We start from the raw sequence: 17,792 nt of genomic DNA, 5'->3' as shown, positions 1-17,792 counted from the left end.
GAAAAAACACTTTACCTCAAAAGGGGAAAAAATCATAATTGGAAATTTCAAAGAGTATGTTTTATCATACTCTACTTTTTTAAAAAAAAATACAGATTGGGTCAAATAAATCTACTTGAGCCTTGAACAAACACAATATTAATTCCTAATCTTGTTGGAGTGTTCTGTTTTCACACTGCATACATATTACTTGGGCTTCTGCAAAGCCCAAGTATATTATCTGACCCAATAACTATTTCTTTATTTGTTTTTAAATTGAAAATAGTATGATTCTTTCCTTTTTGAGATACTAAATTTGTTTTTTTTCTCACCCTAAAAAGGAATTTAAATTCAATTTGGTATCTCATTGAGCATATATTTCATGACTTGACATATATTATTTGAGTTTTGAAATTGATTAAATGGACTCTTTGGTAAAAAAACATTCCCAAATATCTCATAATCTTTGATGTACATAGACAATAAATCAAACCAAATCGAATATTGTCATCAATGAACTTAGACACTAAATCGTGTCGAATTCACAAAGCTAAAACTCGACGTTTTTTCCCTATTAAATACAACTCCCTTCCCTTATCCCACTTTAGAGTCTCGGTTTTTAATTCGTCCCACTTTAGGAGCCACAATTAGAATATTTTATAATAGTAAGTCTCACGTTTCACCAACTTTATGTCAGTTACATTTTATTACTATTAAACTACTAATATACAACGAAAATATGACTCACATTCCATATTTTTTTCACTAACTTTTCTTTATAATAGGAGTACTATTTATTAAAACTCGTGTCAAATTCAATTGGGACTACTAAAGTGGAACGGAAGGAGAACGATGTTTGGTCCCGAGACTTGGTGCATTTTTGTCAACAAAGTAACAGCATTTTATTTTCTACAATTTGAATCTAAAGATAGAGCTCGAAGGATTAGCTTTTATCTTTTTAAGAGTAATGATTTACATACTCCGCTTCTTGAGTTTGAACTTATTCGGGATATATTATAAATTAATTCAAAAGGTTAAAAGAAAATTCCAGGATAATCTTGAATATGAATAGATGTTTATTCGTGTAAATTCCACTTTCAACACTAATTAATTTCGAAATTCCATCGACACTGATTCGAGAATAATTTTAATTCGAGCCTTGAGTTGTAAAATTTAGTCAAATATTCTCACATTTATTACTTTCTTTGGCAAGAATCCATCTCAAACTTCAAATTAAAGCATATTAAAAAGAAAAAGGTGTAAAAGTTTTGTTTGCGTCAAAAAACACGTTACGCATATGGAGATTGCGTTTTGATTTTTGAACGTCATGTATTATAAATTACGCCAAAATAATTCCCTTTACTAAATTACCTAGCTCTTATATTTTAAAATAAAAAAACATTGAAAAACTTGCTTACGTTTTTCATCTACTCAATCTATATATTATGGAAAATGTAGTTTATTCATGCAAGATTTCAATCGTTTCGAACTTTTACATGTTCATTAAACCCAATTGAATAATACGACTCTTCCAAATTTGATTGTGAGTAATTAAAAAATTTTCACTTTAGGTTAAGTAATAATTCATCAACCAATTTGTAATGTAAAAGGTGGAATTTACATATTTTTTTTATCATTGTCCATTATTGAAATAATTTAAATAGTATAACAACAAAATCAATCCAATTAAAGTGCTAGGTGTGTGACAAAGACCCCCAAATTTTGGCACTAACTTTGGATTCCACCATCATAGTCAATGACAAATTAAATAAATTAAATGATAAGAATAGAGCCGTCTAGAATCATATTCCATTTCCACCACACGTTATATATGCGCAATAAACGTGCAATATATTCATATATTTATATATGGTATGTGTGACATATTCTTGTATACTTCAGCGTTCTTATCACTTGTTTCTCTGCCTACCATCTCATTTTCATATGCAATCAATAGTTTTTGTCATTTAATTTATTATTATGGTCCATACTTATCCTAGTCACAATTGACAGCCTCCAATATTGAGCTAAATCCACTAATATTTTACTTGTAACTTTCTTGGGTATAATATATTGATTAGTACGAAAAAATATATACCTCGACCAATCTCTTAATTTAAAATCAACATTGTTAAATGCTTCTTTATAAAAACGAAGGAAAACAATAATTACGATGCCGAGTCACAACATTCATCTATATAAGAATTATTAAAATTGATCATACTTTATTTTAAAGTTATTGCTTTGTGGCATCACGTAATAAATCAAATCAACACTCTTAACACTCTTACGCAACAAAATTTTCGAGTAAATCAAACAAGAACAGTTTTTGAATCAATATATTAGAGTATGTACTATACCTTTGATTTTATTTTTAGCAAAAAAACCAAATTTTTTTAATCTCTCTTACTTTATTTTCTTTTACTACTCCTATCATTTTCTTAAATCTCGTACCCTAAAGAATATAAAAATATACTTTTTATTCACTTAACACACAAAACAATATCTAATTAAATCTCATGTCATCACCAAAGTATAACATCTATTATGAAATTAATGGAGTATTATTTTAAATATTTCATTATGTAATAATCAATTACTACTCTTTCCGTTCGCGAATAGAAATATCATATTTTCATTTTAGTCTGTCCGTGAATAAGACTCTCGGTTCATTTTACTCTAAATAATAGTAATAGAGTTGCACATTTCATTTAAAACTAATTCACTATAAAAATATGACTCATGTTTTATTAATTTTTCTTAATCCATTTTTCTCAACGTTCTTAAAATCAATGCGGCCAAGAAATGAGACTCCTAAGAAAATTTATGACATGGAGGCCAATGAATGGATGGCCATATCCAATTATCCATTCTCCGTTCACTTTATTTTCAATCACGGGCCTCCGCTGCAGACGAAAATTCCTCTCTTGGTTGAAATCATCTACACGTAGTTATTGGTTTGAAGCGAGTACAATTCAGATTCTCTATTCTCGGCGGTGGGAGTTATTAATGGCGCGTCGCTTCTGTGAGGTTTAGAGTGGGTTTGCAAATTTGAGTTGAATTTACGGATGTGCCCTCTATTTGTGAATTAAAAACTCAATTATGGAGCTTAAGTACTAATTAATGGACAAAAGGGACGTTGTTTTTTTACTTTGTTTACTCTTAATTATTCGTTTTAGACTTTGTTATAGTTATAGCTAAGCCTCCTTTGTTGTCTTCATATGGGATATCCAAGCCCCCTATTTGATTTTTGGGTCATGTCTTATTTGGCCTAAGATGGGAGAAATTTGGATTATTTTCTATTACTAGTTGCCTTGGTCATTATTTTGCCCTTGTTCTATAAAAATGTTATTACTATTACCATATGAATTGCCAATAAAGTCTATTGAAAAAATTGAAAGAATACAAGATTCTTTTTTGTTAGAGATCTTGGATTTAATATCTCTTTCTACTTCACAACCGTTGTCTTATTAAAAGAATTTCTCAAAAATGACATTGGGGAGAAGATGGTAGAATGATATACTAGTATTCATCTCCAAATATTGATTTTGTTTTTTATGCATAAAATTATTTAAGTCATGTTAATATTAACAATTAGTGATATCTCCATGTGTTTTATTGCTATGACTACAAGTTCATATATCTTTATGAGCATTATTATTGGAGTGTGGCCTCTACTTGTTTGTCATTGTAATATAGCTCCCACAAATATATATATATATATATATATATATATATATATAGATATATATGATATCTATTTCGATCATATTTGTATCACTTAAAAGAAATAGGACAACAATATCATGATTTCCCACATGAATATGATGAAACTTCCCCTTTTTTGTCATCATTGTAATTATAGTTATGTCGATCATAAAGATACAATAAACCACTTTCACTAGTAGTGGTGTTGAATATAATTACCAGTCCCCTACTCACAAGTTATTGTGCCATTTATAAATGCAACGTGGGGTAGGTTTTAGGTAAAACTACTCTCACAAATCAAATATAACCACTTCCTCCGGTCCACTGAATATAATTAATTTTCTTTTTATTTGTCTCAATTAAAATAACTTATTATTTAAAATAGAAATATTTTTTTTACCCCAAATATAATATATTATTCAATCAAATCCATTACGACTACATTGCGAATAAAAATTGGAATGCAATTCAACCAATACTTGCTATCAGCTATAGAACCCGATGCCCGAGCAAACATGTGAGCAACCTGATTCGCTGATCGCCTTACAAACCTCATAGAGGATCCAGGTACCTCTTTCAAAAGCTGACGACAATCGTCTACCCTGCCCCAAAGATGGATTCATCCTTCTGTACCCCTGTCACCGCGAGAACTACCGTTTGGGCATCCATCTCAAACACCATCTCCTTCCATCCCCCTCTTTTGACCCAACTCAGCACCTCTCTCAAGCTAAGAAGCTCGGCCATAGAAGGATCAGGTACCCTTCCCACCTGTCTTCACATCGCCGCTACCACCATCCCTTCAGAATCTCGAACAACCGCCTCACAACTTATTTTTCTTTGCCCCGGGAACACAACAACATCTATATTGCATTTTAGTACACCATTCTGCGGCTTCACCCACTTTTCCTCCAAGTGAGGTATCCCACCCCGTTCACCATTTTGAACCTGAGCTTCTCTTCAAGCCGTCAGACAATTACGAGCAGCACCAATAATTCCAGCAACTGACCCGTTCTCATTCCGCCAAATAATTTTGTTTCTGTTAAACCATAGATGCCACAGCACAACAACCACTTCTTCAACTTCCACCTCTAAATCACAACCCACTATTTTTTCCAACCATTCAATAAACCCCCTCTCACCTGGCGAGATTACCGACACTCTAAATCTCTGCCAACAATCACGAGCAAGACCACAAGAAATAAGACAATGGATAATAGTTTCTGTCTCAAAGTTGCACACCGGGCAGATCTCCAAAACCTCCATCTGGCATTGTCGCAATCGGTCCCTCGTTCGAAGGAAATTTCTGCATGCCTTCCATAAAAATATCTTCACTTTAGGTGGCACTTTTAATTTCCAGAGTTTACTCCACACCATCGAGTATGTATCCACTCCAAAGGAGCCTTCGCACAAAAACTTATATGCTGAGCGTACAGAGAAAGATCCCTTTTGCTCCAGGTACTAGAATAATGCACCCTCTTTAGAGCTCCGGGTGAGTGGGATGCTCAGTAGCTGCTCTGCTTCTTCTTCATTAAACACAGCTCTCACCACTGCTTCATTCCACACACGTGCCCCCTCAAAGAGCAACTCTGACACTGTAGCATCACGGAATCGAACATTTCTACGAGAGATTGGATGGAGTTTATCGACACTCGGCCACCAATCTCCCCCCATAAATGGGCGTTTCTCTTCCATCGTCAATGTGTTGCCTAAAGCCATCCTTCAATCGAGCTTTGGGTGCCACTAATCCACTCCAAAACGAACTTTGATTACCCACCTTTCCAGCATCAAGAATCCCATGTCGAGGAAAATATCGAGCTTTAAGGACCCGTCCAAGTAACGAGTCAAGATTCTCAATCAATCTCCACAGCTGCTTTCCCAACATCGAGATATTAAATTCTTTCAGCTTTCGAAAGCCCATACCTCCTTTATATTTTGGCACACAAAGTCTATCCCAACCCGCCCAATGGATTTTTTTCTTATGTTCTGTATCTCCCCACCAGTAACCATTTAGCATTTTCCCAAGGTCATCACAAATTCCGTCTGACAGTAGAAACATATTCATCCAATAGATGGGTTGGGCATGCGCCACACTTTTAATAAGTACTTCTTTCCCTGCCATAGAAAGCAAAGATTTATTCCACCCCGCCACATTTGTCCACACTTTTTCTTTTAGAAATCGAAAGGCAACTTTTTTGTCTCTCCCAACAAACATAGGCATCCCCAAAATAGAATCATCTTTATATCTACTTTATTCGTTCTTTCTTATTTTCCACTCAAAACACCAAATTAATTTGCATAAAATCTCATACCGTCTAAGAAAGGGTCATTTTCTATGGAACGGATGGAGCATACATTTTACAATACCGTTTAAAAAAGGGTCATCTTCTATGGAACGGATGGAGTACACATTTAACAATTTTTTGGGTTAATAAATTAGGTAATTTGCTAAGCGTCGTCATAGTTGAGATGGTAGTTTTCAATCTTCTTAATAATATAAATAATCATAATTAATGGTTATTAACTACAGAGTAAAAATAACACCACACTATTTAATAGGTAAATAAATATAATGGACAAGCATAGCTATTGATACATTCAATTCTTTATAGAGTTGACAATGGACATAGAAAGTTTAATTTTGTTGATGTAGAGGTGATATCATGCTGTATCTAAAGTCTTAGTATGTACTACTAGTATTCAAAGTAACAAAAATTGAGGTTGTTGTAATGCCACTATTATAATACATCAAAATTTATTACTACTAATATTTGTTTATTTCCACCACACCACACTAGTTGATGATGTGTACGTGAATGAGTCAACCTCTTTTTTCTTATCACATTAATTATCATTGAATACTTTCAACATACCGAGCTATCAAATTTAAATAAATTCAGATGCCATGTAATTATCCGAATTTAAGGTAATCACCCTTTTCAAGAAAAATAACAATCGGAAAATCTTGAATTCTTAAATCAAGATTCCATCCTCTTGCACTGGCAATCTTGATCTATAAATGTATAAATTCTATTGGCATGTAGCCTCCAATCCTAATCTACTACTACTAATTAATAAGATGTTATTGAAATATTAACGGTATTAATTAATTGCGTCATGCTTGGCGTATTGGTCCGTGATAATAACATTTTCAATAACTATGTTATTTTTAATTTAATTATTCAACATAAAAATTCACAAAATTTAAGAAGTATCAAATCAAAACATTATATGGTACTATTTTATAGTAAAAATATATCACTTGTATCTTATACTACTACTCCTATTACAATAATCATAAATGATGTTAATTTATAAAATACAATTTTTACATTATCGCTTACAATCAATTAGCAATGAATTAGAGACGCTATCAAAGTGAGCAATAATTTAAGATAATTATAATTATATTGATTATTGTTCACGAAATCATATGAATAAGAAAAAATATACTACCTATATTAACCTTGAAATGATAGATGGAAAAATATATGGATAAATCGGTAATACCGCTGCTTAAAGTCAAATAAAAACATGCCACTTTGATTAAATTCCAATCAATTAAAACTTTAAAACTCCATTTACTAAACAAAAAAAATCAGAAAAAGACAACAGCTTGAATTGCGATGATGACGTGGCGATCATCCATCCAAACAGCGATAGAAATTAGCCTTCACACTACACGCGTTTCTCCGAGAAGCCTAAACACGCTTCTTTACAAATACAACACCCTCTCTTTTTCATTCCACGATTTCAGTACAAAAGCGGAAAGGAAAAGCAATAAAGAAGACATTTCTCATTTCTCAATCGTCGTTGCGTTTCCGAATCCTCTCTCTCTCTGTACACTCACACCTCGCGCCCGATTAATTCGTATTCAATTTGTGCAGTATTGTTGAATTATTGTGTCATCGGTTGGGGCGAGGGATTTCGGAGTGTCAGTGGTTTTTGTTTGTGAATTGCTGTGGTTTAATAGCTATTTTTTGGGGTTTTATTGAATCTTTTATTTTGATCGTCGAGTGATGGAGTCGCCGGAGAGGGGGAGGCCGGTGATCGGAATCGCACTGGAATTTCCGGTGAGCGACGGTGTTTTGTCGTGCTCGCCGCCGACTATTCCGTCGTGGCTCCGTAGGCGCCTTTCGGAGCCGAAGACGCCGACGCCTTCTACAGTTGAGGAAATTGAGGCCAAACTTCGCGATGCTGATCTTAGGCGACAGGTCTTTCTTTTGTTTTCGCTTTCTTTTTTTCTTTTTCTTGATTCTGATCGAGATTATACCGTTTCTTTTCGATATAAAATTATACTATGAATTCTTATATGATAATTGTGGAAAGCAGCAGAGGGCCTTTTATGTTATTCTTTTTGAAATAGTACGTTTTTGCGCTTCAAGCTGACTGTACTTGGATGTAATTTTTTTAATAGTTACCCTTGTATATTTGGGGAAAATTCGGCAGCCTCTATCCTTTTCCTTCCTCGTGAAGGTTGGTTATTTTCATCGTGTTTGGTGAAAGTTGGGTGACGAGTACGTTCAAAATTCAGTTCTTCACCCCTCCATCTTTCGATTTTAAAATAAAAAAATATAATGAAACCACACCCACCTACCAATGAGAAAATATCTAAAGGAAATAAGAAAAGACAGAAAAAGTACGCAGTGTGTTTCTCATACTCCTCGTTTGGTCTAACCATGTGAAGATTGGTGTGTTGATGTTTGGTTTAACTCTGTGTCATTTTCGTAGGTGTAACATGCTCTAAATAAGTTATCAGTGTCTCTCTTTTTTTTACTTGTATATTGTCGGGTGACCTTGATTTGCACATTGATTAATTTAATTCCTGACCTGTTTTGATTGTGCCAATTTTTTTACTTGTTTTGCTTTAGCTTAATAGCCTTATTCAATTATATCTATTGATCTGCAGAAGTTCTACGAAAATTTAGCAAGTAAAGCTAGGCCAAAGGTTCGAAGCCCTTCACGATCTTCATCTACTGAAGATGATCTTGGGCAGCGTCTTGAGGCTAAGCTCTTAGCTGCTGAAGAAAAAAGGTAATATTTTGTTGGCTTGGTGTATATGCCCATCCAATCAAGCCGCACCTTCCTTGGGTTATTGCTGAGCCTCTTAGTTTTAATGCTTTCAATATCTGCATGTTGAATGTTGTACTTTGCATTCATAGGCTGAGCATCCTTGCAAATGCTCAGATGCGCTTAGCAAAACTTGATGAATTGAGGCAAGCTGCTAAAAGTCAGGTCGAAATGCGCTTCAAGAAGGAACGTGCTGAGTTGGGTTCAAAGGTTGAAATGCGTGTTCAACAAGCTGAGGCCAATAGACTGCTTATCCTTCGGGCTAATCGGCAAAGGAGGGCCACTCTGAGGGAGAGGACATCTCAGTCTCTAATGAGGCGAGTATCTCGGGAGAGCAAGTATAAAGAGCGAGTTCGTGCTGCAATGTGCCAAAAGCGTGCAGAGGCTGAGAAAAAGCGTTTGAGTTTACTAGAAGCCGAGAAGAGGCGAGCTCATGCTAGAGGCTTAAAGGTTCAAACGGTGGCTAGTTTTGTTTCTCAGCAGCGAGAGATCGAGAGAAGCGAATTGAAGAATAAGCTGGAAGACAAATTGCAAAAGGTACTACCGTACTACAAATATTATCTTGATGACTGTGTTATACATGTTGTTTACTAAGATATCTGGACTGTCCTTTGAATAGGCAAGGCGATTGAGAGCAGAGTATTTAAAGCAGAGAGGAAGACAGTATAATGCTTATCTCTGTAGTTGGGAAACCATTAATCAGCAGGGTGACATCCTTGCCAAAAAATTACCAAGGTACTTGTGTTATTTTATTTTCATATGAACTTACTTCAACTATTGCTGGTTTCTTTTTGTCAGATTTTCTGCCTAGTCTTATTTTTCTTAATTTAGAGAAACTCTGGCTGTCTTTAATATTCTCTAGATCCCAATCAATTTATCTGGTATTGCCCTGTGGCAGGTACTGGAGGAATTTCAAAAATCTGAGAAAGACGACTGCATATCTTTCAAAAGCTTATGGTGACTTGGATATTAATGAGAGATCAGTGAAGTCTATGCCATTTGAGCAGTTTGCGCTTCTTATTCAGTCACATGACACTCTTCATGCAGCTAAAGCTTTGCTAGACCGTCTTGAGATTCGCCATAGATTATCCCAAGGCTCTGCTAACCGATCTAGTTTCGATGACATTGATCACCTTCTCAAGCGGGTGGCATCCCCTCAGAAGAAACAAGTGTTAAGAAAATTTGGCTCAAGCAGAATGCAAAAGGAGACTGCAAAAAGTACTCATCACATGTCAAGGTACCAAGTGAGAGTTGTTCTCTGTGCCTACATGATTTTAGGGCATCCTGATGCTGTCATTAGTGGTCGAGGAGAGCGTGAGACAGCTTTGGTCAATTCTGCTAAGAAATTTGTGGAGGAGTTTGACTTGCTGATGAAGATACTGCTAAATGGGCCAATGCAGATTTCTGATAAGGAATCTGACCGCACAGCATTGTCTCGCAGGACTTTCAGATTGCAGCTTGCAGCCTTTGATTCTGCATGGTGCTCCTTTCTGAATAGCTTTGTGGTATGGAAGGCCAAGGATGCCAGATCTCTAGAGGAGGATTTAGTGAGGGCTGCTTGTCGTCTTGAAGTTTCTATGATCCAGACTTGCAAGATGACCCCTCAAGGGGGTAGTGCTCCTCTCTCTCATGACATGAGAGCTATTCAGAAACAGGTATTGTTCCTGTTTATCACTGTTTTCAATGATCCGAAAAGCTGTCAGTTCGTTGTTCCTTAGCCTATGAGTGGTGGATATTTAGACATAAAACTAATTCTCAGAACTTCTCCATTTTCTATACAGGTATCTGAAGATCAGAAACTATTGAGAGAGAAAGTGCAACACCTGAGTGGAGATGCTGGTATTGAACGCATGGAAACTGCAATTTCTGATACCCGAACCAAGTTTTTTGAAGCAAGGGAGAACCAGAGCCCAATTTCTCCACCAACTCCAATTATGTTATCCCCAGGTCCAGCTTCCTCTTCTTCTCGTGACAAAGCCGGTAATTTTGTTGTGGCCCCATGTAAGGAAAGCTCTGTGGTGCGGTCATTGTTCAAGGATGATGTTGATGCCGTGGAGGCCGGTTCCTCTTTGTTAAAACATAGAACTTCATCAAGTTCTAGAGGGAGCTTAGACATGGAGAATGCTAGGATTGTCAATGAATATGTTCATGGGGCACATCTTGCTTTCACTGATAACTTCAGTGATGCTGGTGAAGATCATATTGCGGTTTGTGAATTGCCTTGTGTGATATTTACTTATTACCAATTTTCTGAATTGTTTCTGATACAAGTCATAATGATCAGTCAAATATAAAAGAGACAATGGAGAAGGCCTTCTGGGATGGCATCATGGAATCAGTGAGACAGGATGAACCTAACTATAGCCGCATAGTGGAATTGATGGGAGAGGTGAGGGATGAGATTTGTGCAATGGCCCCTCATACCTGGAGGCAAGAAATAATCGAGGTTATTGACCTGGAAATTCTTACTCAGGCAAGTACTCAATTGATAAATTTTGGAGTTTGTTTTTCTCTTCTTAGTATCGATGATGTCGATTTTTATGCAATAAATTTTCAATGTAACTAACTGTATCTTGGTTAATTTAATTTTCAGGTGCTGAATTCAGGAAAATTAGACATCAGTTATTTTGGGAAGATCCTGGACTATGCTCTGATCACTCTGCGAAAGCTATCTGCTCCAGCTTATGAAGATGAACTGAATAAAAAACACCAGAAGTTTATGAAAGATTTGGCAGACACTTTCTGGGCTGGAAAGAACTCAGAGAACTCGCATATCATGGCCTTAATTAAGGGCTTACGATTTGCCCTGGAACAGATAAAGGTCTTGATTCCGCGGGAGTTAGCTCTTCATTCTTGATCACAATGCTCTTATGATGAGATAATAAAATACTATGTTCTGCCTCAGGATCTCAAGCATGAAATCAGCAAAGCACACATTCAACTGCTGGAGCCAGTCTTGAAGGGACCTGAAGCTTTATATTATATTGGAAGAACTTTCACCAATCGTTATGGTCAGCCTACCAATGCCCGGTCTGCTTTGCCCTTGACTGCTAGATGGCTTTCATCTATAAGACAAGGTAAAGATGAGGAATGGGATGAGCATGAGAGTCTGGTCTCAGAGTTAAGAAGGCGACATGGGATTTTGCCAAGTTATCTTCCTTCAACCACTCTTCGAACAGGTGGCAGTGCTTTAATCAAAGCAGGAGGAGAACAGACTGATAAATCTTCAACCTCAAAAACTACCGGTTTTATAGGTTAGTGTTGACATTAGAACCACCATTCTTCAACTTGTCCTATCGCAGTTCAACATTTTAACATATGTTGCTCCTGCTCCAGAGACCATTGATCCCCATTTAGAATGCAAAGGAGAGGATATTGATTTGACGGTGAGGCTAGGCTTGCTGAAACTGGTAAGCAGGATTACTGGTTTGGCCGAAGGAGAGCTACCAGAAACTATGTCCCTTAACTTCTCCAGATTGAGAAGTGTGCAGTCCCAAATTCAAAAAATCATTGTGATGTCTACGAGGTTGGTTTTTCCACGCCTTGTTCATAACCTCGAGTGCTTAGTCAAGACTTGATTTTACCAAATTTTGAATATCGTGCCTTATTTGATTTCCATCTCATGTACTTTTGCAGCCTTCTTGTCCTGCGACAGACTCTTTTGGCTCAGCAAATAGTCAGCAGCCAGACACACATGGACACCCTACTCTCGGGCTGTGTTAAACGCCTCTCTCAATGCCTGGACGTCGCAGACGCTGGTATCCAAGAAATAGTTGAAATACTCGGCTCTGCTGTGGAGGAAGACACCAAATCTGCTGACATGAAGCAGATAATGGCAAGGATGTTGAGCAAGAGCCTGCAAGAGGGCGATGCTATCTTCACCAAGGTTTCTCGAGCTGTATATTTAGCTGCAAGAGGAGTCGTCCTTGGCGGAACTGGGAAACCGGGAGCAGAACTAGCAGAAATGGCACTGCAGAAAGTGGGGGCATCCTTGCTTGTGGACGACGTCGTGCAAGCCGCTTCTGTGCTACTGGTGGCAGCTAAGGTGTCTGTTATTGTTCATGGCCCTTATTATGCGAATTTGGCACAAGAATGAACCCTCTACATGTGTGTTGTGTATATTAGTATTGTATCTCTTGATGGTTTAGTTGCTTGTACAGGTTAGTGCTATTTGTAGAAAAATTTATGGTGGATTGGAGACAGTTGAAAATGTGTATAGTATTTGTATAGTATGTTGGTTGATCATGAATGAATAACAAATACTCTATTTGATGTAATTTTCAGTATATGGCATTGAAGAAATAGTTGATCTATTTTATGTCGTTCAATATGAAATGTTGCAATAATCAACCCAAAATAGCAAAAAAGGTAAACACAACACAATACAAGAAAATATACAAAAGTTACCATCAATAAAATAGCCAAACCAAAATGCAGAATGTTTTGTGCAAACTGAAACAAACTGAAACACACCGACTGTTTCCCTTCAATCTACAATACCCACAGTAATGGTAAAACGCATATAACTCCCCAAAGTGCACAAATACTAAACATATACAGACTTATTGAGTACCAACATCTCAGGCAGCTGAAGCATTTACAACCACGAAAGAAGCCTCGACTAAATATACTGCTGTCTAAGTGAGACGCACTTCTCCACTTGCATGAGCTGCCTTAACTTGTTTATCATATTCATCTTCGTCCTCCTCTTCTACTTCCTCGTCCAAATCTTCCACCTTCTCCTCATCCTCGTCACCTCCTCCCCAGCCAAAGCCTCCAATCGAACGGGATGCTGGAGGAGGGGTTTTAGCCTCTTCCACAATCTTCATAATGTCCTCCACAGACTGAGGAGAGTAGGTAGGGTTCTCTTTGCGGTAATACACTGTTTGTGCAGCATCTGTTAATTCCCTCGGCAGATTCTTCAGGAACCACGGGTGTGACTTGATATCTTTGATTGTGATTCTCTGCACCAGATATAATGAGTGTTTGATCAAACACATTCGAGCTGAGTTTTCATTACTGTTGTAGAACTATATGAATCTATCATGTCCTGGAGGTATTATGCTTCACCAAACGAATAACTCGATTTACCAAGTAAGCTTCACCACATAAACAAAAGCACTTACCCTAGATGAGTTGGCAACAAAAATACGAGACAGGAGATGCCTACAATCTTGAGATACATGGACGTAGTCAGGGATCTTGTACTGAACAGCCATTATCCTCTGGACACGGGTATTGATATATTAGAATAATGTAAACGATGTATATAGTTGCAGGGAAATATAAGAAAAAGAGGCCACGAAAAACCCAAAGTGAACGTACTTGAATGGTTTTCCTGAAGTTTTTCGGATCTTCTTGGTCTTCAAATGGGTATGCTCCAACCAGCATAACATAAAGTGTCACACCACATGACCACACATCAGCCAACTGCAATGAAAACGAACAATGTCAATTGTCAACCAAAAACGCAAATTAAGAGCAAAATTTGTATTCTTGGTGTGTGTACATGAGGGCTGAGAGAGATGAACACTGCAATGCAAAGACATGTTACAAAAGGTGGCACAGGCATAAACCAGAGCCAGTTGGCCTATTTTCACATAAATGAGTAAGCCACCATTGTACGATAACATGACCATGATACAATGAAGCAAGATAATTTAAATAGTAGATAGTTCTCCAGGCAAGTTATCAAACCAAAGTAGCCAGAAACCAACACGTGAAATCAGACAATGATGACCACCAGAATTAGTAACAACTGGATAATACAGATAAATGAGAGACATGCCTAACCTTCCCATCATATTCTCTTCTAGATAGAACTTCTGGAGCTATGTAGGCAGGAGTTCCAACAGTTGATTTGGGCCTTGAATGAAGCAGAGATGACTATCAACACAAAAAACAGCACAGTCAGCTGCATCAAATAAAGCTTGACGGCGTACAAATCTTGCAACACAAAGTATACCTAAGGTCCTAAGGTAACTCAAATGTTATCACTACCTTTGAGTAACCAAAATCACAGATTTTTAGCCTTGGAGCAGGGCTTCCATCAAGGAGGGTGTTCTCCAACTTCAAATCCCGATGGCAAATTTGCTAGAATCAAAGAGTGAATCACCTTAGCATAATTAACAAATGCCAAAGAGCTATATATTGTACTATCACAAAAAAATATACTCCTATTAGAGAACTCGTATGCCCTTTGTCTTACCATGGCATGACAGTAGTTGACTCCAGAGATGAGCTGCTGAAAGAAGTACCTGGCCTAAAATACAACAACAAGATCAATATGTTCAAGATGTAGAAAACAATCATCATCTGCTCACGGAAACAAAGCCCCATCTAATAAAGGATCACGAGAGGGATAGACAAAACCAAAAGAAGCTGTGGAAAACTGAAGCTAAAATACCTCGTCTTCACTGAACCGACCAGCATTGCAGATTCTCTCAAAGAGCTCTCCACCCGCAGCATACTCCATGAGAATGGCCAGATGAGTGGGAGTCAAAACCACCTGTCCACACAAAATTGGAATTGAGCTACATAAAGCTTCATTATAAAACAAACTTAAACTCCACAAAACAATAGTTCCCTCACCTCCTTAAATCTGATGATGTTAGGGTGCCGAAGTGATCTATGATTTATAATCTCACGCGCCACATTCTCATCAATCTACAGCCAAAATCAGAGATGAACACAAAATCATTATGCATACAATCATCAATAAACAAATAACAGAGAAAAGCCCAGAAAACAAAGATCGGTTTGAAGATCAGGCCACACCAATCAAATTAAAAGAACGAATTTAAACAATGGCATTAAACAGAAAGTACTAATGATAAGCATAACAAAATGTAGAATGCAAACCTTATGTCCCCTTTCAATGTATTTCATCGCCACGAGCTCTTTCGTCTCCTTGTTTCTCATAAGCCTCGCCACACCAAAATTTCCAGACCCTAAATCCTTCACAAGCTCGTATTTCTCCATTTTTGATTCTCTTCTCTCCCCGCTAAATTATGCACAAATTTCCCAAATCAGCCACCACAATCACGAAAAAATCAACCTTGCTCCACACTCACAGAAATCGAAGCTCCAGAAACCCAAAGCTAAATTGAGAAAGTTGAGATTCAATTGCTGGAAATTGAGGGCGACAACAGGAAAAATTGTCGGTAGAAATCCACAATCCTAAAGCTAGACAACGCTAATTAAGCTTGATATCACTAATCCCAGAAACCGAAAAGGAAAAGGGAATCGATCAATCACGCAATTAAAAAGGCCCAATTGGAAGAGATAAAGGATTCAATGTTTTGGGATTCAAAAGGGGGCAGACATTCCTGATTGATTAGGGTTTCTGATCCTTAAAGATTGAGAAATTGAAACGGAATTTGGGTGGGAAACGCGCAAAAAAGAATCGAATTTGTTGCTGGGATTTGAAGAAAAAGCTAGAAATATGTAGTGCAGAGTGAGTTGTGTATATCAATCACAGCATTCTCTCTAGATATGAAAATATATATTTATTCTATACATACAGATATATATTAGGAAAAGAGCTTTTATTTAAAGAAAAGGCATATTCTGTCGTATTTATCTTAATATATAATTGTATTATTATATGAGTAGCTTATATTATTCGTATGTATATTTAAAATTGAGATTTAAATTTTAATAATGGTTTTTTGTGTCGACAATTGAGTTTTTAATATTTTGAATTCCGAACAGATTAGACTTATGAATTTTTGCTATTTTCTTGTATTTTGTGAAAGAAAAAATTAATGCTATGTTAAATCCAGTTTAAATAAATTATGAAGTCTCTTCAAAAGAAAGGTTGGAAATATACCTTATGTCTTTATTGACATTAGTCAACATTATCAATCTATTGAATGATTAAAACATTGAAGAAAAAATTGACAATACTATCACTAGCCCACTTGGCAGGCAATGTGATAAATAAGGAAAATGGACAAAGTTCGAAGACGTAATTTCTAGAAATCTGAATATGAGTATTTCAAATAAAGCTATGTTCTGAATATTAGTATTTCAATTAAAACTATATCACCTAGGTCGATAATTTTTGCCACGATAATTTTGATCCAAAAGTTTTATAAGATTTATATTTTATCGAGTTAGAACCGTTTCACAATTCGATAATTTCAAATTGGGTTGGGCTTGAGTAACCCATTAAAAACTACTAGTATAAATATTTTTATTATTATTTTTTTTATAAAAAAACTCAAGTTTAATTCTCTAGGTTATGTAATTCATGTGTAAATCAAGTTTTTATTGTATAAATTAGGTTTAATCTTATAATTGTATTAAATTAAATTTTATCAGATAATATCAAGCTATAATCGTTAAAATCAAGTTTATATTATGTCTCGTGTCATATACAACTCGTGTTTGGATTTGAAGGAGCATATCGGATTCCAGTCAGACCTTATTAGGTTGGTTTGTTATTATGTTACCCAATAACAGACCTAACCCGCATAATTTGCCACAACTGATGTCTTCATATTGAGGTGGAGTACATCATTATATTTTCGTAATTAATATTAAAATATTGTTCTATTTAAAAAAATATATTTTTTAAAATTATCAACAGTATAAAATTTTATTTTATAAATTTGAAATAAAAAACCAAAAAGTATTGTGTGATGGAATCAAAATACAAAAGTGAGAATACTTAATTGAAAGAAATTATGAAAGTGACATTTATCCATGAGGTTGCCTCCATAATTAATAAATAACTCAGCCCCACTAAAGCCAAATTTGGGGAGGTTTAGATAGTTACATTTCATAAAATTAGTTGCACTAACGACTTTTGTCTTTTTAATTCATTTTTTTATCGAGGTCATTGTATGTAATTAACCAAATCATCCGCCAAAAACTAAAGAAAGAATAAAACCTCGAGATTTAGTAGAACTTGGCTTATTTTAATCATGATAATGGGCTTGTTTGATTCAAGTGTCAATTTTATTGTTGTCATGTTTGTTGGGCCTACATTATTATTGTAAAAGTATCCATAATCAAAATTAAATTTTGGGTAA

At 36.1% G+C, this 17,792-nt stretch overlaps 2 protein-coding genes across 3 annotated transcripts; one reads left to right on the top strand and one right to left on the bottom strand.

Moving 5' to 3' along the window:
- The first annotated feature begins 7,427 nt into the window (after positions 1–7,427).
- LOC121741982 lies at positions 7,428–13,031 on the top strand. Of its 2 annotated transcripts, XM_042134977.1 has the most exons (11): positions 7,428–7,898; positions 8,594–8,718; positions 8,847–9,291; positions 9,374–9,489; positions 9,653–10,409; positions 10,536–10,961; positions 11,039–11,227; positions 11,348–11,575; positions 11,660–12,008; positions 12,091–12,280; positions 12,391–13,031. In XM_042134977.1, the coding sequence occupies exons 1-11, from the start codon at positions 7,704–7,706 to the stop codon at positions 12,848–12,850; spliced, it is 3,480 nt and encodes a 1,159-aa protein (XP_041990911.1). In that variant the 5' UTR covers positions 7,428–7,703; the 3' UTR covers positions 12,851–13,031. The 2 variants fall into 2 exon arrangements, with proteins under 2 accessions (XP_041990911.1, XP_041990912.1); XM_042134978.1 differs by lacking the exon at positions 7,428–7,898 and having other exon boundaries at positions 8,872–9,291.
- Positions 13,032–13,147: 116 nt separating this feature from the next.
- On the bottom strand, positions 13,148–16,251 carry LOC121741983 (serine/threonine-protein kinase SRK2A-like). Its single transcript, XM_042134979.1, has 9 exons — positions 15,616–16,251; positions 15,346–15,420; positions 15,161–15,262; positions 14,963–15,016; positions 14,755–14,847; positions 14,548–14,640; positions 14,080–14,184; positions 13,881–13,979; positions 13,148–13,718 (listed from the first exon to the last, which is right to left on the bottom strand). Exons 1-9 carry the CDS (start codon positions 15,733–15,735, stop codon positions 13,392–13,394), a joined length of 1,068 nt encoding a protein of 355 aa, XP_041990913.1. The 5' UTR covers positions 15,736–16,251; the 3' UTR covers positions 13,148–13,391.
- Positions 16,252–17,792: the final 1,541 nt, after the last annotated feature.

This window comes from Salvia splendens, chromosome 7 (assembly GCF_004379255.2).
Source record: "Salvia splendens isolate huo1 chromosome 7, SspV2, whole genome shotgun sequence".
Lineage (NCBI taxonomy): Eukaryota > Viridiplantae > Streptophyta > Magnoliopsida > Lamiales > Lamiaceae > Salvia > Salvia splendens.
This window is presented reverse-complemented; position numbering and strand designations above follow the sequence as displayed.

Excerpts from the sequence above, each read along its gene's own strand:
- LOC121741982 (XM_042134977.1), top strand. The coding sequence starts at position 7,704 with ATGGAGTCGCCGGAGAGGGGGAGGCCGGTGATCGGAATCGCACTGGAA. Across the intron at positions 12,009-12,090 it reads AAAAACTACCGGTTTTATAG|AGACCATTGATCCCCATTTA; the intron begins GTTAGTGTTGAC and ends CTCCTGCTCCAG. Across the intron at positions 12,281-12,390 it reads ATCATTGTGATGTCTACGAG|CCTTCTTGTCCTGCGACAGA; the intron begins GTTGGTTTTTCC and ends GTACTTTTGCAG.
- LOC121741983 (XM_042134979.1), bottom strand. The coding sequence starts at position 15,735 with ATGGAGAAATACGAGCTTGTGAAGGATTTAGGGTCTGGAAATTTTGGT. Across the intron at positions 14,641-14,754 it reads GTGATTTTGGTTACTCAAAG|TCATCTCTGCTTCATTCAAG; the intron begins GTAGTGATAACA and ends TTGTGTTGATAG. Across the intron at positions 13,719-13,880 it reads TTGTTGCCAACTCATCTAGG|AGAATCACAATCAAAGATAT; the intron begins GTAAGTGCTTTT and ends TATCTGGTGCAG.